Here is a 24,285-nt window from a genome sequence, read left to right on the forward strand (position 1 = left end):
CCTATATTCCTGGTATCAACTATACCTTGGATAACCAAACAACTGATGTCTGCTTTATGGAAAACTTGTGGCTAATAAAGAATGAACAACATGAGAACACAGAACTAGAATTTCTCACGGCAGCACTATTGACATTATGGACCTTGATATTTTTAATTCTTTTAATTTTTTTATTTTATGTGTCTCTGTGTTTGCTTGTACTACATGCATGCCTGGTGCCCACAGAAGCCAGAAAGTGTAGGATCCACTGGACCTGGAGCTACAGACAGCTGTAAGACACCATGTTAGTGTTGGGAATTGAACTTAGATTCTCTGAAAGCTCAAGTGTGCTAGTTTTTACTGCAGAACCATCTCTCTAGCCCCTGGGCTTGATAATTCTTCAAAGTAGACAGCTTCCTGTCATGTGCTGGCACTTACGTTGTAGGTCCTAGGAGCAGAGCCCTCCTGCAACACAACCAAAATGCTTCTAGACTTTGGTCCCTGGTTAAGAACCATTGACATATAGGGATTCATTAATGACTACTAACTGTTCTAAAAGAAATAAAACTATAACCATAAGCTTCCTTGTCAAAGCATATAGCATCAAGAATTCCATCTGTATCCCAAGTTCCTTAATTTGGAAAGAGATAACATAATAAATGATGCAGTGAGGATAAAATGAGCAAAAATTAAAATGTAAGGAATGCAGGGATGGAAAAATGGATTAGCCATTCAGAGCACTTGCTGCTCTTCCAAAAGACTTGGGTTAAGTTCCCAGCATCCACGTAGTGGCTCATAACCATAACTCCAACTCCAGGGGATCTGATGCCCTCTTCTGACCTTCACAAGTACAAGGCGGGCAAGTGCACACACTCTGCTGCATAGCATATATATGCAGCAAAATACTCCATACACATGAAATAAACTCCAAGAAATTAAAAACAAACAAACAAACAAACCCAAAAACACTTATTCTAATCTGAGTAGTTCTACAGAACAGAAGGACCAGAAGATATCTATATATAGTAAGAAGGAGAGTACCTAAACTATGTAGACTATGACCCCTTATTGAAAATAATGAGTAAAAAGGGAAATCAAAATAAACTGATCAACCATGTAACTGTGATGTGTTAAGCTTATGTTTAAAAAAGATGACCTGAGGGCTGGAGAGATGGCTCAGCAGTGAAGAACACTGATTGTTCTTCCAGAGGTCCTGAGTTCAATTCCCAGCAACCACATGGTGGCTCACAACCATCGGTAATGGCATCCAGTGCCCTCTTCCAGTGCCCTCTTCTGTGACCAGATTATTTCTGAGGTTAGGAAGTAGGTATCTGAGCTAATTATTCTCCCTATACATGTATACTGATGTCTTAAGGTTTACATAAATTTCTTGAGTATTTTCTGTGGACTACGTGCATGTCCTAGTGCCCTTGGAGGTCAGAAGGTATTAGATCCCCTGGAAGTGTAGTTATGGACCACTGTGAGCTACCATGTGGGTACAGTGGATAAAACTTGGTCCCTCTGCAAGAACAAGTTCTCTTAAGCACTGAGCCATCTCTCCAGTCCTGTCTATGCTCATCTTATGCTCTGTGATAAAATAATAATCAGTCTGTGTTGGTTGGAATATACTTGGTCCAGGGAGTAGCGCTATTAGGAAATGTGTCACTGAGAGGGTGGGCAATGCGATCCCCTTCCTAGCTGCCTGAAAGACAGTCTCCTTCTGGCTGCCTTTGGATGGAAATGTAGAACTCTCAGCTCCTTCAGCACCATGTCTGCCTATAGGCTGCCATGCTTTCCACCATGATGACAATGACCTAAACCTCTGAAACTAAGTCAGCCTCAATTAAATGTTTTTTTTTCTTTGTTTTTTTGTTTTTAACTTTATTTTATAAGAGCTGCCTTGGTTATGGTGTCTCTTCAAAGCAATGGAAACCCTAATTAAGGTTTTAGCCCCATTCTCCTCTTCCTTCACCTACATCCCCCAAAATAGAGAAAGCATATGTCCTCAGGTTCTGAGGGAAAAGAAATTAAATAAGCATTATTTTAACCATAAGCATTTTTATAGACTGACTTATGTTCCCTTGACCTCACATTCATGTGTTGACATCCACACTCCTGCTTCCTCAGAGAGTGATCTTATTTGAAAAGAGTCACTGCAGGTGTCATTAATACATACTATCATACAGGAGTTCTCCACTACACCTGCTTTCTCTGATTTTTCTTATTTCAAATAATTACCAGGACTGAGGTGTCAGTGAAGAGAGAGCACCTGGACGGCATGTGTGAGGTCCCAGGGTCATTCCCCAATACTGAAAATGATAGTTATGTGTGGGACTGTGAAAGGCAGCCTGTTTTCTGGTTGAGCTAGATTTAAACCCCGGAGACCCAGCAGACAATTACTCCGCAAGGAATGGAAGGCCTGTTGCCAGACACTAGGCTCCTGACACTAGGCCCCAGCTCCATAATTCTGTGGCCATCAGTCCTGTAAGCTGTCTGGACTCCACCCCCACAGTTATCTGACAAGTAGGCCCACCCACTATAAAAGTGGCCACTTGCCCCTCCTCCCTCTCTTATTCCTGCTTCCCATTTGCTTCTCTCTTGCACTCTTGCTCCCCTCTCTCTCCACATTCCCTTCCCCTCTCTCTCCACGTGGTCATGGCTGGCCTCTACTGCTCTACTCTCTCCTTCTCTCTACCTTTCTACAATAAGCACCTGTAAAACCATGAACTGTCTCTTGGAGCAATGGAGCAGGTCTTCCTCTAAAGAGCCATGCCTAACCTTCCACAGGAGGACTCTGTGTTCTCAGTCATGGTCTCCACCAATCCAAGCCAAGGACTCTCTCCGCTGCAGGAAACAGTGGAGCGCTCTCCCCCTGCCCTTTTCTCCTAGGCCCCAGGTCAGAGCCAGCTCACGGGCCCCCACTCAATTCTCAGCTCTTCCATGGCATCTAGCGGTATCTGGGGTCTCCTTGAGAACCTGTCAGTGCCGGACTGCATAGAGGCCAGGACTCCCGAGCCAACTCTGGAGGTCTGCGGAGACCCCAGACTATGCTTCTCCACCCCCACAGAGGGGTCCTGCAGCTTCTCACAGCTGGACGCAAACTTCCCACTTCACGCATCCCACCTCCCAAGGCCTGGGCCAGACACAGGACCCCATTTTAACCCACAGTCATGGGTCTCCCCATATTACACGGTTCCTTATATACATACCAACAGAGGCTTAAAGGGAGGTTCCACCTTCCGAGCCAGAAGTTCTTCCCAGTTAATGTGTCTGAAAAATGGATGAGCCTAGAAAAAGCCAAGGGGAATGACTGAAATCATAAACTACCTTCCTAAAGTCATCTGCTTGTGGACGTTGTACATCGTGGTGCGGAGCCTAGTGCGCACCACGATGTACAACGTCCACAAGCAGCTCTTCAGATTGCAACAGAGNCTTAAAGGGAGGTTCCACCTTCCGAGCCAGAAGTTCTTCCCAGTTAATGTGTCTGAAAAATGGATGAGCCTAGAAAAAGCCAAGGGGAATGACTGAAATCATAAACTACCTTCCTAAAGTCATAAATCACAAAATAGGTTAAATGGATATGAGTACTCACAACATAACCATCATAAATAAGCAAAATTAGCATTATATCCCCCCAAACACCAAACATCTCAGTTCCTACTTGGACTTCTCCAGCATCCCCAGGGCCAGCTCCAAGACGAGAAGCAGCATTTCTTTTCAGCAGCTTTAGGGAAGAAAAGAATCACTGATGAAAATTTGTAACTAATTGAATTGACTCTCCTTTATAGAATGTTGTCCCCATTAGTGTTCAAGGGATATGATTTATTAATACCAGACAATGTTTTAGAACAAAAGAAAATCTTTTAAATATATACTTTGCTTTAAAAAATTGCAAATCGTTTCTGTTTTGTATCTATATATGACTCTAAACAAGTATGAGGTAAATTCTTAGATGGGGAAGGGCTTAGGAGACCCCATCTTTACTGAAGGAGCTACTGGCTCTTGGGGAAGGGCAATAATTTTTCTTTGGGGTATGGCCACTAGTATATTGCCCATGCTCAAGTAGTTAACTCTATATCCAAAGTATTGCAGGCAAAACTAACTGAACTGTGTAGGTTATTTAAAAAAGGAAAGCACGAAGTTGGGAGGGGAAGGCATTGGAGACATTAGAAGGGTTGAAGCAAAGGTGAAGATGAAACTATGCACACACATGACATACTCAAAGAATTATATAAAACTACATGAGCCAGGCACAGTGGTGCATACCTTTAACCCCAGGACTCGGAGGCAGGAACAGGCTGATCTCTTGAGTTTGAGTCCAGCCTGTTCTATACAGTGCAACATAGGGAGTCGCAAACAAAACAAAAAGCAAACAACCAGGGTGTGTGAATGAGAGAGAGAGAGAGAGAGAGAGAGAGAGAGAGAGAGAGAGAGAGAAAATATGAATGTGTGTGTGAGAAAGAGAGAGAATAGGGGTATGTGTATGAGAGAGTATATGTATGTGAGAGAGAGTATGTGTGTGTGAGAAAAAGAGATGAGTTATGTGTGAGTGTGTGTGTGTATGAGAGAAAGAGAAAGAATATGTGTGTGTCTGTGTGTGTGTGTGTGTGTGTGTGTGAGAGAGAGAGAGAGAGAGAGAGAGAGAGAAGAAGGAGGAGGAGGAGGAAGAGGAGGAAGGGGAGGGAGGGAGGGAGGGAGGGAGGGAGGGAGGGAGAGAGCGTATGCGTGTACCAAATTCTATCTCATTAAGCCTTGCTGATGAGGTTGTCATTTAAGTGCCCTACCTTTTTAAGCAGATCTCGAGCTTCTTGTGTGAGGTAGGGAGGCAAATTAAGTTTACATTTGAGGATTTTGTCAATTGTTTTCTTTCTATTCTCCCCAGTAAATGGAGGCTAGGAGTAAAAAAAAAAAAAAAAAAAAAAAAAATTAGCATATAAAACCAAGTTTTAATTAAGAATATTATCTAGTTCCTGAATTGGATGGTTATACATTGAGATAAGAAAGCATGTTTAGAATTAGTTAATTCAGAGACCTTTGGCTTTAAGCAGGGAAGCCTAAGGAGCAATAACTTAGAAGTCTCGTGTGATCCGCCAGGCATCTCATTTTATGCTCCCATTTCTCTCTGTATTTCATTAGACTGCCATGACATAGGTCAGTCATTTTTAATTATGTGTACGCATGGTGTTGTGGGTTTGTGCACATGTGTGTGGGTACCCACAAAGACCAGAGGCATCAGATCACCCAGAACTATAGTTACAGGAGGCTGTGTACAACCTGATAAGATGCTGGGACCTGAGACTTGGGCAGACTTCACTCTTCAACCACTGAGCAATCTCTCTAACCCCTACAAATGCCACTTTAATAAAAGTATCTTTAAAAATATGGAATCCCTCAAAATCATAAGCTACTATTAATGCTAAACTATAATAACAACAAATATTTCTGCTTTGAAAGTAATTCCACCAGGAACATGTTCTAAAACCACAGCAAAGTGCTCTCACTAATGGCTTAGTAACTGTCCAGCACAGAGCATAACACATGCAGGTTTAACGTGCACCTACTGCTCCAGTCAGCATGTCATACATTAATGCTCCCAAACTCCACCAATCCACAGCACGGTTGTGGCCGCTTCTCATTAAGATTTCAGGGGCCCTACAATGAGAAAAATAACATTCCTTACAATTTACTCATATTCATATCATCTGAATAAAATTACTAAACTAAGAAAACTAAGAGTAATTTAAACCAGGTAAAAGTTAGATATTACCCCCAAACCAGTTATATTTCTTTTAACATGCAGCTCTCACATGTATTCTATTGTTCCACAAAATGTGTGTGTGNCTGTTCCATCATGAATAGATTCTTTGCATAGTCCAAAGTCTGTTAGTTTCACATGACCTACAATGAAAGATTAAAGCATGATTATTTTTAAATTTTCAAGTATATGCAGTATTTGAGCAAACAGGTAATTCTTTCCACTTAGCTTTTCCTTTCTAACTTTTCTTGAAGATGCTGAGAACTAGATGCCATATCTACTATGGGTTAAAAATTACTTAAAGACAGGGTACTGCCAGTGATATAATCAGTGCTGTAAGAGGAAATACAGAAACTAACGCAACTGTCTAAAGCTCTGGCTTTACCTATATGCAGAATTCTGTTCTGTCCTGAAAAAGCTCCTTTCAAAATCTGGCTTAAGTAATATATCCTTAGTAAATGTTATGTATTCAAACAAAACTCATAGCATACTTCAACTATATTGTTTCTTCACAGTGTACTTAATAGTTCTTGTAACAGTCTCACAAAGTTACCATTTGGCTTACTATGCCAAATGCTATCAGTTAGCAGAAACAAATTCAATTATTTACTGCCAAAAGATGCCAGTGAAGGAAAAGAACTAAAATTTGCATAGGATAACCATTTCTGTTCCAGAAGGTGGAACTCCACCTTATACAAAGATTATCTCAGATAAGTTTCTCTCAGCTGTCATTTAATTCATCAGTGGCTCACCAACAGCAAGGGTCCTATAACTGAAGTTGCTTTCAGACAAAAGGCAATGGCTCACTTACATTTATTCAACTGTAAACATCTTCTACATTCTGATACAAAAGAAGAAACTGGGCTATATTTATTTTTTAATTTTCTCATTTTTAAGAAATTTATTTTATGTGTATAAGTAATTCTGCCTGCATGAATGTAAATGCAACATATGTACTGATGCCTAAGCCATAGAGGGCTCAGAAACCCTGAACCTGGAGTTATAATGGCTGTGAGCCAATATGTAGTGCTGGGATCCCAGGTCTATAGCTAAGCAGAACATGGTCTTAGCCACGGAGCCATCTCTCCAGCCCCTCAGAACCCTTCTGGAGACTGGATCTGGGCAGGAGACAGAACCTGGCCTGGAACTCAATTACCTACTCAGAATACCCTTGAATGTGATTCTCTTTATTTAAAATCTACAGTGCTATAATTATAGGTTGTGTGCTTCTATACCTGGCCATAGCTTTTATTCTCATTTTTATCTCATAGATATATCCAAAGTTATGGATTTAAAAAGTAATTTTGCTATTCCACCATTCTCTTGTTCTATCCTTTACATTAGAACTGAGAATCAGAAGGGTTGGGGGCCATAGCTTGGTGGTAGCACGCACAAAGAACAGGGTTCAGTTCTCATAACAGAAAAAATAATTTAAATACCTTAAAATCATCAGCAAAGAATTCAGAATCAGAATGCAGGTTTGAGATAGGAAGGGAGGAATACAGACATGGTTCTAACAATTCAGTTTGTCAATTCTATCTTTTTTTTCCATTAAAAAAAGTTTTGTTTTTTTTCTTTTATTTCAGATGTATGAGGGTTTTGCCTATGTGTATATATGTATACTATATGTGTGCCTGGTGCCAGCAAACCCTAGTTTCAGGTTCCCAGGAAGTAAAGTTTCAGATGTTGTAAGACACCTGGAATTAAACCCAGGTCCTCTGCATGAGCAGGAGATGTTCTTAACCCTGAGCCATCTCTCCAGTCCCTCACAAACAAATTTTTAAAAAGTACCATTTGTAACATTTATATAGACCTCACCATTTTCTGTATAAGAGTTTACATTGATTAACTACCTCATAAATCGTCCTATGGAGACCTAAGGATCAGCAAATGCTCACAACCTTGTAGATGCCTTGGTCTGCTAGTTTGCTCCTTGAGTAAACTGCAAAGCCTTCCCAGCTCACACTACAGCAGCAGAAATTGAGCTGTAGAAGCATGGAGCTATAACCAATGCTTGCTTTGTTATACTGATAGCTATACAGAATGTTTGTTTCTCTGATTAATCTATGCCTAGGGAATATTTTATTATGGGGGCTATATCAAATAATGTAGTTCAATTTCAGTCTTTTTCTTCTTCAAACATTAGTTAAAATTTATTATAAAAAGTTTTGCTTTTAGCTACATGGTGGTGGTACACATATGTAAGCTCTATACTTGGGAGATTGAGGCAGGAAGACCCTAAGTTCAATGCCAGATGCATGTACAAAAAACTGTATCTAAGAAAACAAACAGGTTTTGCTTCTGTGTTTTTGTCATTAAAACACAATGACATAAATCAACATCTGAATTGGCTTTGGAGTCAAAACATTTTATATAACTTTTTTTTAAGTTGTAAAGAATGGCTAATATGTTCAACTCTACTTAAGCTCAATAATAAAATACTAGATAAGTACTGTAAAGTACTGTGATGCTATACATTCTGAGGGGGAAATATATGCAACAAGACAGAGATAAACATGGGAGCCTTGAAAATGGCCTATCATCATGTGGAAAGATGGTAAGCTGACTATTTACTACAGAATTGTTCATGATAAATCTCCACCTTGATGATTAAGCATGATGTTCTCCGGCTTCAGATCTCTGTAGATGATCCCTTTTTGATGTAAATGCCCCAAAGCCATGGAGATTTCAGCCAAGTAAAAGCTGGAAACAAAAGTGATTTAATAAAAATTTAAAAAGTAATCTATCCAAAGCAGTTTATGTATGGAACAAAATTCCTTGAAAGAAACAGACATGCACCAAAGACCAAATTAGTGGGGGCAAAAGAATATACTGGGAAGAGATGGCACAGGTTGTTGCCACAATGAGGGGGGCATTTGTCACTCATCTTAGTCAAGCTCTACCCTGTTTTAATTTTTCCATTAGAACATAGTGCTAAAAGCGCAAAGGTGTCCAGTCTATTCTAACTACTACTGATTAGGTTCTAATCTCTCTGTGTAGGAATTACGCCAACAGTCATACAGATCAAACAAATTCTTCCCACCCTCCCCCAATTTTTAAGATTCCACAGGAAATAGGGACTTTATTATTCTGAGAGATCAAGTCTTGGTCCTAATGGCCTGACCTGTAGAAGCCCACTCATCCCTTAGATAATACGACTGTGTATTAACAGACAGCAATGCCCACAGTATCTGCCCACCCTCTTGCCAGCCGGCCCACAACTATAAACTGTGTGACACTCAAATTTATCTACCTCAAAAGAATAAAGGGCTGAATCAACCCTGTCTGGATTCGAAAAGCACAAAGCACTGCAATACTGGCTGTGTAACAATGTTGCAATCCTGCAGATTACTCCAGGAGGGANAGGGTGTGTCCTAGAGGACTGAGGCAGTTTCACAGCTAGCAGGACCACAGCCTCCACAGGGCTCAGAGAGCCTCCTCCAAAAAGGGGCACTTCATCCCTAAGGCTCTTAAATGCAGCTTCTGTGTTAGAAAAGGCCTGAAATTAAACAATGGAATGCAGTTCGGTAATTAAGATAGAAAAAACATTTAAGTGTTTTCTAATCAATTAATGTGTAGGTCAAACTGATTTATTGTTACCCAATACAGTCAATTCACAAAAGGATGTGTATATTTTTAATTTGAAGCAGATGCCATCTTACGAATAGGAGGGCAGATCCCATTCTGGCTATAAAATCAATCCACAGATGTATGTTCAGGGTTATCACCTCCCTAAGACTGCACCTTGGGAACTGGAAAGTCTAAAAAAAAGAGGAGATGATTTCTGATACTTTCCACTGCTCCACATACAAAATTTCACTGGAAAACCACACTCACCCACAACCAAGGCAGGCAGCTTACCAAGTCAAGGAAATTCAGTGAAGAGCGGTCCACCCAAGGCCTGGGGGCAAAGGAATCACGTGATCTCCAATAGCTGCCCAGTCCCAAAGGTCCCCCTTGATGCTCTGAGTGACTGACTGCCTCCAGATCAACTTACTGAATCATGTGGCTGCCCACAGTGGGAAGGTAGTTTTGCTTTGAATTACATGAATCATGACCTGAATCCATACAACCACAAAAACTTTACTTACCACGCTGTGTCTTCCATGAATATTCCCTCTCTTTCTAACTGCATAAATAGTTCTCCTCCTACAAAGGAAACATATTAGGAATAAATATCTTTACTTCCAGTCCTCTTGTAATGAGTTTGTACTTTCTTCTATTTGTAAGATTTGACTTCTTAAAAATTAAAAAACAAAAACAAAAAGCTGCTAAAACTGGGGTTTTAAAGTCTCCAGGAAGCTATTTTTAGTGGCATTGTTATTCTATTAAAATCTCTAAGTTTAAGAACTAAAATTGGCTTGAAACTTTTACACCTGCAAATTTCAAAATATATAGACTTTCGGCCTGCAGTTTAAACAGTCTTGAGTAAAGCCTCTCTAGTGTTTTTCTCATATGTAAAAAAGTAAGTACACAATTAAGTCACCTAAATTTTACTGAATATGACATTTCTTTTTTTCAGAAACCTTATATAAACTGAATGAACTTGACATTGACATAATTTGAATATCAAAGTAAATAGTAATAAAGGATTATACTGTAAAATCCAGGACCCCATAGTGATGTAAATAAACAAACAGATACGGGTCTCCATGGAAAGTGGAAAGCTCTCAGTTGCAGTAGAGTGCCAAGTACAGTAATAAATGAAAGTGGCAGGACTGGGTAAGAAAGCCCTTGGCAGACACTGGTAACTGTTACAGTTAGGAAGCAATGGACGCCAACACTAGACCTGAAAGCCTGATGAGCTGAGATTCTGAAGTAATCCCAAAGTATCTCAAGAGACACTTACTAAAAACCAGCAGCCATCATGTGACCACAATGAACACCGAGAGCAGTGGGGCAAAGGTCTAAATACTATGCACCCCCTGTTCTGAACGCTGAAAAGGAACACAGTGTCACTTGGACAGTTCTGTCAAAATGTATAACCTCAATCCTAAAGAAACATCAGAGAAACTCAAATTGATGACAATCTACAGAAACTGTGCTATATACATTTTAAAACATGTCAATGTGACAAAGACAGACTATGGAACTGTTCCATATTAAAGAAACCTAAAAGTTATTATATTAATATTAATGTCCTGATTATAACTAGTTACATAAGAAAATGTCCTTGAACTTAGAAAGTCAATGTTAGAGTTTGTTGTATAAATCTTTGACTATGTATGTGTGCATATGTATGTACATACATGCATATGCATGAAGGGAAGATAATCAAATGCAATGAGAGGGTGGAATGTGGAGGCTCTAGGTGAGAGGGCAGTAATTCCACACTAGAAAACCTAGGTGAAGCAGGAGCCCTGTACTACTCATAAAATCTTTATAAATCTGAAATTATAAAATAAAATCACAAGATAAGCAGCATTAACAAAAAAGGAGTGAAATTGTGAAGCTTTCAGGTCCATGATAAGAGGTAGTATGAAACTTGGTGCAGGTATGCCAGGCGTGGTGGCACATGCCTTTAATGTTAGCACTCAGGCCAATCTCTGAGTTCGAAGCCAGCCTGGTCTACATAGTGAGTTCCAGGACAGTCAGAACTATATAAAGAGATCTTGTCTAAGAAAAAAGAAAGACAGAAAATACCAGGTGTGTGTGCACATCTGTGATGTGGACGGTTCAGGAACCACATGTGGTAGTTCACACTTGCACACTCGTGAGGCTTTGCAGGACTGCTAGAACTCAAAGGTGCAATCAGTCACACAGTGAGTTTCAGGCCAGCCTGGTTTGCAGAATGAGACCTTATCTCAAACAAACAAACCAAAGACAAAATAAAAGGGAGTTTAAATTCCCAGCAGGGAGCAGGTCCTTGAAAATGTGATTGAAAGATGTAATTCAAAAATATTCAGGCCGGGCGTGGTGGCACACGCCTTTAATCCTAGCATTCAGGAGGCAGAGGCAGGCGGATTTCTGAGTTCGAGGCTAGCCTGGTCTACAGAGTGAATTCCAGGACAGCCAGGGCTACACATAGAAACCCTGTCTCGAAAAACCAAAAAAAAAAAAAAAAAAAAATTCAGTCTCTTGTCTCAGTAAGCTTCCACATTTTGATTTAGAATATTTAATGGGGTATGTGGATTACAGTAGATAACCCATCTTATTACTGTGTTAATACTTGATTACAAGGAGATTTTAAGTAAAATTTTACAGATAGCAAAACCTTCCAAGTTTCCTCCATGGTCGTCTGTAAATAGAACCATTTGTTCACATGTGAATTTCTTTCTTCGATGTATTCATCAATTTTTAGCCTTGTTCACAATGAGAAGAAAGCATTTTTCACTGGAAAGAAATGTTTGAAGCCAGTATGTACTAACCACTGAGATACTCAAGGATGAGGTAGAGTTTCCCACCGGTCTGAAAGGCATAAATTAAGTCCACAATGAAAGGGTGTTTTACTTCCTCCAGAATATTCCNCTCTGCTTTTGTATGGGCTGTGTCCTTAGCATTTCTTACTATCATTGCCTAAAGGAAAAGAGATGATCTATAAGAACAAAATAGTGAACATTTTTATCCTAGAGTAACTGGAAAAATCTACTTTATGCTTTTCTGGCTAACACAGAATAGTTTCTACCAGAAACTATTGGGTGGGTGAGGGTAATGGAGGCTACTCACTGTTTATAAATATCGAAATTTGCTGAGGTTTTTGTAGTAAATATGTAAATAAAAACCAAGGCAGGTTTTTCTAGGCATCTGTAAACAGATCAAGTTTATGCATATAATCACTAACAGGTGAGACCTTTTAGTGTGCCCCTAACTTTCGGCCAAGAGAGCAGAAATAAAATAAGGAATCCTGTCCTTGTAGCCCAGAGTATCAAGAGAAAAGATGTCAATGAAAGCAAGAACAGAATGCTATGGGAAGCAGAGCAGGTGCACGCAACCTGGCAAGATGCTTTCCTGAGCAACCGCCACCAAAGCTGCCAAGTTAAAGTGAAATGTGGGCGTTTAAAAACCACTCCATGGAAAAGGGGTCTGACAGGGCGGGGTGTGTCCAGGGCATCCACCATGCAACGAGTGGTTAGATTCAGCTGGAGGAGGACACAGAGGCTAAGAAATGGGAGGCTGTACATCCAGGGAGAGTGCTGAAAGCCTAGTGACAAAAGAGACCTACTGAGATGAGTGACAGGAGACCTACTGAGACGAGTGTACTGAATAACACTCAGCTTTGAGTGGAACTGAGATGTTTAGGGAAGAAGTGAGAAAAAAGCAGGTGCCCAGTACAAGAACCTAGGGAAATTGCCTTACAACTAAGAAAATGAAGATAAATAAAAATTAGGCCAAAGGTTTGTCATTTGTGCTTGTAGCCTGACTTGTTTTAAGAAATAATGAAAGACCAGTGTGAAGGCACATTCCTATAATTTCAGCACTTGAAAGAGACAGAAGCAGGAAGATCAAGAGTTCAGGGCCAGTTATGGTAATTAATAAGTTTGAGGTAAGTCTAAACTACGTAAGAGCTTGATAATAATAATAATAATAACAATAACAACAACAATAATAAAAGCATTTTGAGAAAATTATGTAGGTTTGGACACATTAAGCATAAGTTCCAGGAAATTATTCCAGTAGTTAAGCCCCCAGTATTACGGGACACTTACATATATTATCAGCTGTAACAATATCTACAAAGGTTAAAAGACTAGAAACAAACTGAATGTAATATATTGTCATATATTGGCTGAAAGTTACAGCCATAAAAAGAATAAGCAGCATTTCTAAGAAGGTGAGGTGAAAAGAACACATTAAAGTACTGTATCACTTACAGTCCATATAGTATATGCTCCATTTCATCAAAGAATGAGGAAGAGTACAAACCTAAGCTGGGCATGATGATGGAGGCCTAGGAGTCCAGCACTTGAAAGTTTGAGGTCAACTTATTTATGCCAAGCCAACCAGAACACCACCATAAGACCCTGATTGAGAAAATCAATCCACGCAAACATATAACTGGTTTCTATCTACAAGATTAAACACAACTAAGAAAGCCTCAAAGCTGACGGTTAGAAAAAAAAAAAAAAGAAGAAGAAAAAAAAAAAAGAATTCAGCCGGGCAGTGGTGGCGCACGCCTTTAGTCCCAGCGCTTGGGAGACAGAGGCACGTGGATTTCTGAGTTCGAGGCCACCCTGGTCTACAAAGTGAGTTCCAGGACAGCCAGGGCTATACAGAGAAACCCTGTCTCAAAAAACCAAAAAAAAAAAAAAAAAAAGAGAATTCAACTTTTAAGTATATTTGATGAGTTAAATCTCAATGATTTGCCATCCATCATCTTTTTAAATTAGTTATTGCAATTATAGTAATTTTAATTTCTGACTGTTAATAACTTTACATACCCTAAGAATAAAATATAATCAAGGACAGAAATGTAAAATAAAAGTAAGCACTACAGAAATACACAAACTGACCAGCCTAGTGGGCACACCTTTAGTCCCAGCAGAAGCAGGGGGAGCTCTAAGAGTTTAAGGCCAGCCAGGTCTTCACAGCGGATAAGCTCCAGGATGGGCAGGACTACATAGACAAACAAACAAACCAAACCTACAAACAAGAATGCTCTGGTGATAACTTGTCACAGAAGCAGAAGGAAAGACACTAAGTAACTTTAAACTGTGCACTCTTGGACTGGGGATGTGGCTCAACAGGTATAGTTCTGGTTTAACATACAGGAAGCCTTGGGTTTAATCCCCTGCACCACAGTTGTGATACAAACCTATAATCCCAGCATGCAAGAGGCTAAGGCAGAATTTCCAGAAGTTTGAGCCAAGTCTGAACTACATACAGTGAGTTCTAGGCAACCCTAAGCAACAAGTAGGAGATGCTATTTCTAAAATAAAACAAATAAAAACTAACTTAAAAAACAAAACAGACTTCTCCTTAGCATTTGAGAACTACAATGAATTATAATAGAAACAGATAACACAGAGAAAGAGAAGTGTAGACTGGTTCTTCCTTGTCTGGGGGCTTTTGAGGTTGAATCTCACTCTGAAGCTCCAGCAGGCCTTAAGTGTTACATCTGAAGAGGTGGGTTACAAGCATGAACACCATGCCCAGCTCACACTGACTCCTTAGTCAGTTCTTTTTGAGAAAAGGTACTCTTTTGCTGCCCAGACTGATCTTGAATTCCCGAGCAAAGTGGTCCTGCCCTCATCAGCTTGGTAAGCCACTGTCCCTTGTACCAATTCTATTTTTCTTTTTCTAGACTTTTCTTTTAATTTCGTACCATGTATTTCCGGCTGACTTCAAACTCACTGTGTAGACAAGAATGACTTTGAACTTCTGATCCTCTTCTCTGCACCTCCCAAGTTAAGTTACTGGCAAGCATGTGCCACAACACATGCACAATGGGTTCCAGAGCAAATCAGGGCTTTTTGCATGTTAGAAAAGCATTCTATCAACCAAGCCACATCCCAAGGTTTTCCTGGGTTTGAGAAATGGTTTTACTACGTAGCCCACACTGGCTTCAACTTAAAATCCTGCATTAGCTTCCTAAATGCTGTGATTATAGGTCTGTACTACTATGCCCAACTTCTGGCTTTGATTCTTTAAAAACAAAAGACAAAGCAAAAACCATTATGGTTTTTTTTTGAAAAATTTTCTTGTCCGGCATGATGGAACATGCCTTTAATCTCAGAAACTGGGAGGTGGCGGCAGGCAGATCTCTGTGAGTTCAAGGCCAGCCTGGTCTACAGAGTGAGTTTTCAGGGCAGCCAGGACTACATGTTTCAAAAGTAAAATAAATATTTCTCTTTTAAGTGTGTGTATGTGTGTAGGGTACATGCAAGTAAGTGCAGGTATCCTCAGAGGCCAGAAGTATCTAACCCCCTTTGAGTTCGGAACTGCAGGTGGTTATGAGTCAAATAACTGATTTGGACTCTTCCATAAAAAACAAATTTTTCAGAGACTAAGAAATGGCTTGCCAGGCAGTGCACACCTTTAATCCCAGCACTTGGGAGGCAGAGTCAAGTGGATTTCCCAGTTCGAGGCCAGCCTAGTCTACAGAGTTGAGTTCCATGACAGCCAGAGCTATACAGAGAAACCTTGTCTCGAACCCCCCCAGCCCCCCCCCCAAAATTGAATGCTCAGCCGGCAGAGGTGGCATATGCCTTTAATGCTAGCACTTGGGAGGCAGAGGCAGGCGAATTTCTGAGTTCAAGGTCAACCTGGTCTAGAGTGAGTTCCAGGACAGCCAGGGCTATACAGAGAAACCCTGTCTCAAAAAAACCAACCCCTCCCCCCCCCAAAAAAAATTTCAATGTTCAGCAAAATAGAGATGTTTAGCATTGGTGCAGAGAATACATCCAAGTAAAATACCCATACACATGAAATAAATCACTTTTAAATGAAAGTTAAAAATTGACCAACTCAAAAGATGAACAATTCAGGGCTGGAAAGATGGCTCTGCAGTTAAGAGCTGCTTTTCCAGAGGACTCAGATTCAATTCCTAGCACCAACTCAGTGGCTCAAACTGTCCTGTAACTTCAGTCCCAGGAGATCTGTCATGCTCGTCAGGCCTCTATGGGTGCCAGAAATGCACAGGCATATGTGCAGGCAAAATACTCACACACATAAAATAATAAAATGTTTTCTTCAAAAAGTGGAACAAAACAATTCCTCTTAAAAACTGAACAGATATCAGAATTTAGGAGGAATTACACATATGTGGCAGCAGAGAAGAATGGAGGGTGGATAGACAAACTACAGCATATGGCCCTAGGAGATGACCGTCACAGCAACAGCTCTGTAAACATGAGAACCTGAGGAGCTGAGTTCAAATTCCCCAAACCCACATAAAGAGCTGCACATGGCTCTCTCACACACACCAGGCATGCATGTTATGTACAAACATACTACATACAGGCAACACTCATACATGTAAAATACAAATAAATAAATCCTAAAAAAACCAAAAGATCTGTGGTAAATTAGGTCTCTAAGTAAAGACTACTGGATTTAGCATCTGGAAAATCAGTGATGACCCAGGAACAAGAGTATCACAGACACAGAGTCAAGGCAAAGTATCAATGAAAGCAAAAACACAACGTGAAAAAGCACTCACTCATATTGAGGTGTGATGCATGGACACATGCCCAGAAACACAAATAATAAAATTGTTTGGGGGGGGGGGGGAGAAGCCAGGAGAGAGACCAGAACAAGAGTGATTAAATAACAAAGTACCCAAACAGGTAGAAAGGAACAGGATCTAAAACAGAGCAGTTAGCTCCAGAAAAGCACACAGTTCACTAAGTAAAAAATGCAGGTAAGACAGTGCTGGAATAGGGACTAGAAAGGTAGCCGAAAGAAATCAAGGATGACTGTCTCACAAGGTGGACCAGAGGGGATGGTAATGGCTGAGCAAGAAGGGCAGAGAGGAACAGATCTGAGCAGCTAAAAGAACAGAAGGATTTGTACAGGCTGATGTCAAAATGTTGGAACACTTGGAGTCTAAACAAGTAATAAATGGAGTTTCTCAATTTTTCCCAAAAGCAATCTATAGATTTGTGCAATTTCTGCCAAAAAAAAATAATGATCAGTGGGTGATAGGAACATAAAGAAACAAGCTGATTCAGATTAGCATCTCACTAAATATAAGTTCAGTGGGGTAACAAGTGAATCAATTACAGACTACGTTAATTAGAATAAAGTAAGAACACTAAGACCTTGACTTAGAATGGAAACGGAAACTGACGGAGCTGAAATAAAGGCTAGACTTGATTAGTTGGTAATACAAAAGCGATGACGATACCCAAAATGAAGTCTAGACACAAGAGGAAGAAGACTTAAATATTAGTGAATTTGAAGAAAAAACACAGAGACTACAGGTACATGTGTGTGTGTGTGTGTATCTGTGTCTCTGTCTCTGTCTCTGTCTCTGTCTCTCTCTCTCTCTCTCTCTCTCTCTATCTATCGGTTTAATGGAAAAAGGATTTTGACTAGAGGGTGGCTAAGTAATTTTAAAAATAAGCTTATTCATTGTTCTCTTGAATGACAGAACAAGAAAATTAGAAACAGAATATATTTCACCTAAATGAAGAATGTTCGCATGTTATCTGCATGTTATCTGCACAGTACGTATTAAACACTGTGTACAATACAAGGTAAATACCTTGTTTAATACAAGGAGGAACACAGAACAGGTAACCTTGTGAGTCACAAAACTTTAGGCAAAGTCTCTAGAATTTATGATGTAGCTGAGTGAATGAATGCCTTGAGCAAGATTAAAGTAGCTTGCTTCCAAAGATGGTTACTAAGAATCTTTCCCGCTGGGCGTGGTAGCGCACGCCTTTANTCCCAGCACTCGGGAGGCAGAGGCAGGCGGATTTCTGAGTTCGAGGACAGCCTGGTCTACAAAGTGAGTTCCAGGACAGCCAGGGCTACACAGAGAAACCCTGTCTCGAAAAACCAAAAAAAAAAAAAAAAAAAAAAATCTTTCCCTCAATATTCTGAGTAAATAACCAATAGGACCATTCCCCTAAGGAATAAAATCTGAATAAATCTGACAAAAAGGTCTGGAAGATGGGTTGTCTGCCTCCATGATGATGGAAGAATCAAAACAAAATCACTTTAAAGAAGCCTACTGTCATCTCACTTAGGGGTTAGAATTAAAACCCTAGCTGTCTGAAGAAGTACTGTTTAACCTGACTTGAATTACCATACAATATATCCGTGCACATGAGGACAAGGAGGGTGAGTGAGATGGCTCAGCAAGTAAAGGAGACTGCCACCGAGCCTCAGGACCCACGTGGTAGAAGGAGGAAACTAACTTCCAAAAGTCGTCCTTTGGCCCACACAAAGAGACAAATTTTTTTTTTCTTTATTGGTTTTTTTGAGACAGGGTTTCTCTGTATAGCCCTGGCTGTCCTGGAACTCACTTTGTAGGCCAGGCTGGCCTGGAACTCAGAAATCCGCCTGCCTCTGCCTCCTGAGTGCTGGGATTAAAGGTGTGTACCACTATGCCCAGCCTCAGACAAAAATTTTTAAATATAATAAAAAAACTTTTAAAGACATGATACTCACTATGATATATAAATTTTAGGGTTTGGGTTGGTTGGTTTTGGTGTTTTTTTGAGATAGGTCTCCCTGTGTAATAGCCCTGTCTGTCCTAAAGTTCACTATATAGACTACTTTAGCCTCAAAATTGACAGAGATCCACCTGAATCTGCCTCTTAAGTGCTGGAATTAAAGGCCTGAACCATCACACCCAGCAAGGTAATTTTTTTTTTTTACAGTCATTTGTAAAAACACTAGTAAAAGGAAGCAAAGAAACATTAAAGCTACAGCTAATGGGATCTAAGAAAATCAGATCATCAGCCCAGGATCCAACATCAATTAACTACAATTCCAGTAGGCCAGGGCATAGGAGAGGAAACCGTCAAAGAGCTCAAACAAGAAGACTCCTATAAAGGACTAAGTGCTAGTTACGAAGAAGAGTAAGTTTTTTGATTTTAATCAATTATCAGTTAAGTAACAAGAATAAGGCTTTCCCCACAGAGCTGCTCAAGGAGCTGCACTTGGTGGACACCTCAGACTGTGCCTGTGGTTCTGTTTTACTCACAGGACTATTTCTCCCATTATAAAGAAATGATTAACAAAATATGAAAGATCTTGGCTACAGGCAGAGGCATCTGCTGCCAAGCCGACGACCTGACTCTGATCCGTGGGAACTACCTGTTAAAAACAGAGAACTGACTCACTCTTGTAAATTGTCCTGTGGTGGCTCATGCCTTTCATCCTAGCATTCAGGAGGCAGAGGCAGGCAGGTCTCAGACAGCCTGGTCTACAACTGAGTTCCATAATAGTCAGAGAGGTTATACAGAGAAACCCTGTCTCAAAAATCAAAACAAAAACAAAAAATTAAGTATGAAAGACCTATTATTCTCTTTCACTTGGATTATTAGTATACACCACAAACCCATAGCATTCCTGAGAGTGGTATTTTGGATGAATATGATCTAAATTCTGAATTCTTTCATATTAAAAGAAAGTGAATAACTGAAAGCCAGGAAAATCCATTAACCCTAAAAGTGATCTTGAATAAACTGCTTGAAGAAATCAGATGCTAAAAATCTCAGGAAAACTTTGACCTTATCACTATCATGTTCATAGTTCAAGTGCAGATAAAAGAGGTCACATGAAATAACTTACAGGACAAGGGATAGACATCCATTCTAAGCTTTCCAGGTTTAGATCAATGGCTATAGAATGAGACCTGGCTCCAAAACAAAAGAAGGACCATCCCAACACTCAGGATGTGGAGGCAGAGGCAAAGGCCACCCTGGTCTGAGTTCAAGGCCACTCTGGTCTGTATAGAGTGCCAAGCTACCAAATGCTTTTTAGTAAGGCCGTGTCTCAATAAATTAAAAGAAAAAGAGAAGTTAAAAGGGGGGGGGGGGAAGGTAATACCACTGTCCCTTTCTCTTTTAATTAAAAAATGTTTTAGAAAGACAAAAGGTCCTTGCCAGGCTGTGGTGGCACAGGCCTTTAATCCCAATTCTTGGGAGGCAGAGGCAGGCAGTGCTCTGAGTTCAAGGCCAGTCTGATCTACAGAGCTAGTTCCAGAACAGACAAGGCTACACAAAGCAATTCTTGTCTCAAAACACACACAAAAAAACCCCCAACAAACAAAAACATTGTTTTTCCTTGAAGAAAAAAAAATTGGTTTTCCAAATATATTTTACATACGTGGATGCTTCATCTGAATGTATGTACCACGTGCATGCCTGGTACTGAGAGGTCAGAAGGATGCATCAGAGGCCCACAGATTGGAGTTACAGATGGCTGTGATGGGTGTGTGGAAGCTCTGAAATAGCAGCCAGTACTCTCAATTGCTGAGCCACGAATTTGTATTGCACAAATGGGCGATACAGTGTAGTGGCAGGATTACGTGTGTGTATTTCTACTCTTCACCTTTCAACAACAAATCAACATTGCTGAAATGACAAGTCATTAAAAAAGATGTATAGACAATTGATGACAGTATTCATTGATAAAACTTATGAAATTCCAGGCCCACTAGGGCTACATAGGGAGAGCCTGACTCAAAGAAAAAAAAAAGGGAGTAGAACTATATTGCAAAGAAATACTGAGCTCTAGCTTTGGACCTTGACAGGAACAGAGAAAGTGTAGTGTGAAATCTCTTAAATAAAAGTGTATTGGGGACGGGAGTAGGGGTAGAGAGATGGCTCAGTGGTTAACAGCACTGGCTGCTCTTCCAGAGGACCCAGGTCCAAGTCCTAGCACCCACATGACAGCTCACAACTGTCTGTGACTCCAGTTCCAGGGGAGCCAACAACCTCACCCAGATATACATGCAGGCGAGACAGTAATGCACATAAAATAGATCATTTTAAAAAGGTAAAAAATAAAACAAAACTTAAAAAAAGTTTTCTACTGGGGCTGGAGAAGTGGCTCAGAGGTGGTTAGTGGCACTTGTTGCTCTTACAGAGGAGTTCACAACCATCAACTCCAGTGACAGGGGATCCAATGCATTCTTCTGACCTCAATCATCAATAGGCATTCATACAGTACATGTGCATACATGCAGCGAAACACTCATACACAAAAAATAAATGCATCTTTAAAACTGATTTTAAAAATAATTGATTTTAAAAACAAAAATTGAAACTACAGTGGAAGCCTTTAATTCCATTACCCAGGAGACAGAGGTAAGTGGGTCTCTGTTCTAGGCAAGGCAGGGCTCTGTAGATCTCTTCTGAAACTAACAAACAAAAAGTTAAAACTAGTAGTAAGCATCAAAAAGACATAACACTATGTAACTTTCATACAAAAACATTAGAAAAGAGCTGGAAATGTGGGGGTTAAGAGCACTTGCTGCTCTTATGGAGGACCTAGGTTTGATTCCCAGCACCAACATGGTGGCTCACAAACTCTAACTCTAGCTCCAAGGGATCTGATGCCCTCTTTTGGGCTCTGTAGGTACCAAGCATGCTCACGTGCACAGACAAACATGTAGGAAAACACTCATCACATACAATTTTAGAAGAAGAAAGAGAAGACAGGGAGAGAGTAAGGAAGGGAGAAAGAAGGAGAGAGGGGGAAAGAAGGAAAGAAGAAAATGCCAAATATTTTTTAGAAAAATCATCAGTGGATAAATGGATTAGGAATCAGACTAACAAGAAACGGCTCAACAGAAACTCTCAGAGATATATGAATAAGGCAAAGTTCTAAGTAAAAATTATTTTTGACACTGAATATATTCCCAGATATTGGGTGATGAGTGTTACATAATAACAGTTGGCTTGGTTAGCCTGTATGAGGGCCTAGGTTCAAATCCTAGACACACACACACTTAAACAATCAAATAATAAAAGTAGTATAAAAGTATAATAAAGAGATTCTTAACCAGGTGAGCCAACACATGCACATAATCAAGAGGCTAAGATGGAAAGAAAATTGGAAATTTGAGGCCAGGCTAGTTTACACTTGTATACACCTTTGATACTCTGGTAGCAGAGATAGGTAACTTTTTGAGTTTGAGGCCAGCCTGGTATACATAATGAGTTTCCAGACTCCAGTGAGTTCCTGTCTCACCCACTTCCCCTCAGAGTCAAAGGGTAGGGTATAGTGCTCACTAAAACAGTCACACAGTAAGAATCATGGCTGGGAGAATGCTCAGTGGGTAAAATCCTTGCCTTGCACCTATGATGACTTGACTTTGATTCCCACACCCACATAAAAACCAGATATGATAATGTTAGTCTATAATCCCAGCACTTCTGCAGCAATGATGGGAGGCAGAAGACAGGAGACACTAGCTTGGTGGATCAGTTATTCTGGTGTATAATATGGATAACAACAAAAGACCTTACTTCAAACAAGGTGAAAAGTGAGGACCCACACCCATTGTCCTCTGACCTCCATATGCACATCATGGCACATGAACCAATACATGCACACATACGGAGAGTGAATATTAATCAAATTTGTTCTAATGTCATTAGTTCAGTACTAGGAAACAGAAAGAGTCAGTGAGGACCCAGAGCTCCAGACTGTTTGCGGACACTGCTATCATTAGCTTCCAAACACAACTTTCCTTTGGGCTTCCCCTTGGACTAAGTTCCATACTTTCTATTCAACAATCTGCTGATATTTGCTTGGTTATCACCTATATGAACTCAGCTCCGAAAGTAACGTATCTTGAATGCTGATGCATACTTGTAAATTATGCTTGAATTTGCAAGGGTAAAGCAACAGAATCATGAGTTCAAGGCCAGCCTGGACTACATAGTGACCCTGTCTCACTACCACCACCAATAAAAAGCAATTATAAATAAACATCTTTAAGAACTCTTTCTCAAAGCAAAATGGTCACTATAACAAGAAAATAGGGTATAAATAAAGAAATACAAAGTCATGATGTGCAGAAAACAGGATGGGATATTAAAGAGGCCAAGATTCAAGGATTGTGGCAAAGGGGTCTCTTAATCACAGACATGTCTAGAGGAACAAGGAATAAAAGTCTCCTAAGGAAGCCAGGCATAGTAGTGCAGACCTGTAATCTCAGGAGATGACAACAAGAGGGCCAATTGATGGCCAGTCTTGGTTATATGAGACCCTGACTCAAAAAAACAAAACAAAATAAAACAAAAACACTAGAGAACACAATAGTAGAGTTAATAAAAATGAACCAAAAGGGCAAGATAGAAAAAAGGTGAGTTAGGAGTGAAAGAAATTTAATTCTTAACTAGTTTAATAGTTACTAGAACTGCTGTATTAAAAGCAGTAATAATATGCTTAACATTTAGAATATGGAGACCAGAAGCTGAGAGTTCAGAGTGTTCACCACAGAAAGCGCTCTCCTTTCTACCCTCACCAGAAATAAAACACATTAAAAAAAAAAAAAAAAAAAAATCTCACAACATAGTTCCCATTCTATAAGGAGAATTGTTATAAGTACTTTTCCTTTTCTGGGGAGATTAAATCTTGGAGCTTATATATTCTAAACATGCACTCTACCCCCGGGTTAAACCACAGCACCGACAACAGATTTTTTAGCAATTAAGATAGAGCATAGAGAGTGAAGGGGGAGCAGAGTCACCTTTTTAAGCACCTTCATGGCAAATATCTTCCCAGTATTTGCTCCTGTTACTTTTCGTACTTGAAAAACCTAGACAAAGAAATGAGTGTTTGCATGTTATCAAAAGCCAAAGCATGCAGGTCATCTTCCATAATCCCCATTTGTAAGAAACATGTGATACTGTTGTTTATACTATTAAAAAAAGCACCACAAGCCGGGCGTGGTGGCGAATGCCTTTAATCCCAGAATTTGGGAGGCAGAGGCAGGTGGATTTCTGAGTTCGAGGCCAGCCTGGTCTACAGAGTGAGTTCCAGGACAGCCAGAGCTACACAGAGAAACCCTGACTCAAAAAAACCACAAAAAAAAAAAAAAAAAAAGCACCACAAAGGACTGTGCACAAAAATGGTCTATTAGTAGAGGCCACATTTTAGGATTAGGGAAAATCTGTGAATCGTGGGCCTTTCTGTGGTTTGCT

The 24,285-nt window shown here is 40.1% G+C and overlaps 1 protein-coding gene across 3 annotated transcripts in view; it reads right to left on the reverse strand.

The window, feature by feature from the left end:
* Rps6kb1 (ribosomal protein S6 kinase B1) overlaps positions 1-24,285 on the reverse strand; it is a 45,821-nt gene that overhangs the window by 9,997 nt on the left and 11,539 nt on the right. The window contains exons 4-12 of one of the 3 annotated variants that reach the window (XM_021212052.2): positions 23,832-23,900; positions 12,103-12,250; positions 9,826-9,883; positions 8,337-8,437; positions 5,787-5,877; positions 5,541-5,631; positions 4,764-4,871; positions 3,641-3,703; positions 3,189-3,266 (exon numbers count right to left, since the gene is read on the reverse strand). In XM_021212052.2, coding sequence (XP_021067711.1) covers positions 3,189-3,266; positions 3,641-3,703; positions 4,764-4,871; positions 5,541-5,631; positions 5,787-5,877; positions 8,337-8,437; positions 9,826-9,883; positions 12,103-12,250; positions 23,832-23,900 — 807 coding nt within the window. Of the gene's footprint in view, positions 1-3,188; positions 3,267-3,640; positions 3,704-4,763; positions 4,872-5,536; positions 5,632-5,786; positions 5,878-8,336; positions 8,438-8,987; positions 9,234-9,396; positions 9,496-9,595; positions 9,636-9,825; positions 9,884-12,102; positions 12,251-23,831; positions 23,901-24,285 lie in introns of those variants that run through there. The other 2 variants (XM_029545921.1, XM_029545920.1) reach the window with 2 other exon arrangements.

This window comes from Mus pahari, chromosome 14 (assembly GCF_900095145.1).
Source record: "Mus pahari chromosome 14, PAHARI_EIJ_v1.1, whole genome shotgun sequence".
Classification (NCBI taxonomy): domain Eukaryota; kingdom Metazoa; phylum Chordata; class Mammalia; order Rodentia; family Muridae; genus Mus; species Mus pahari.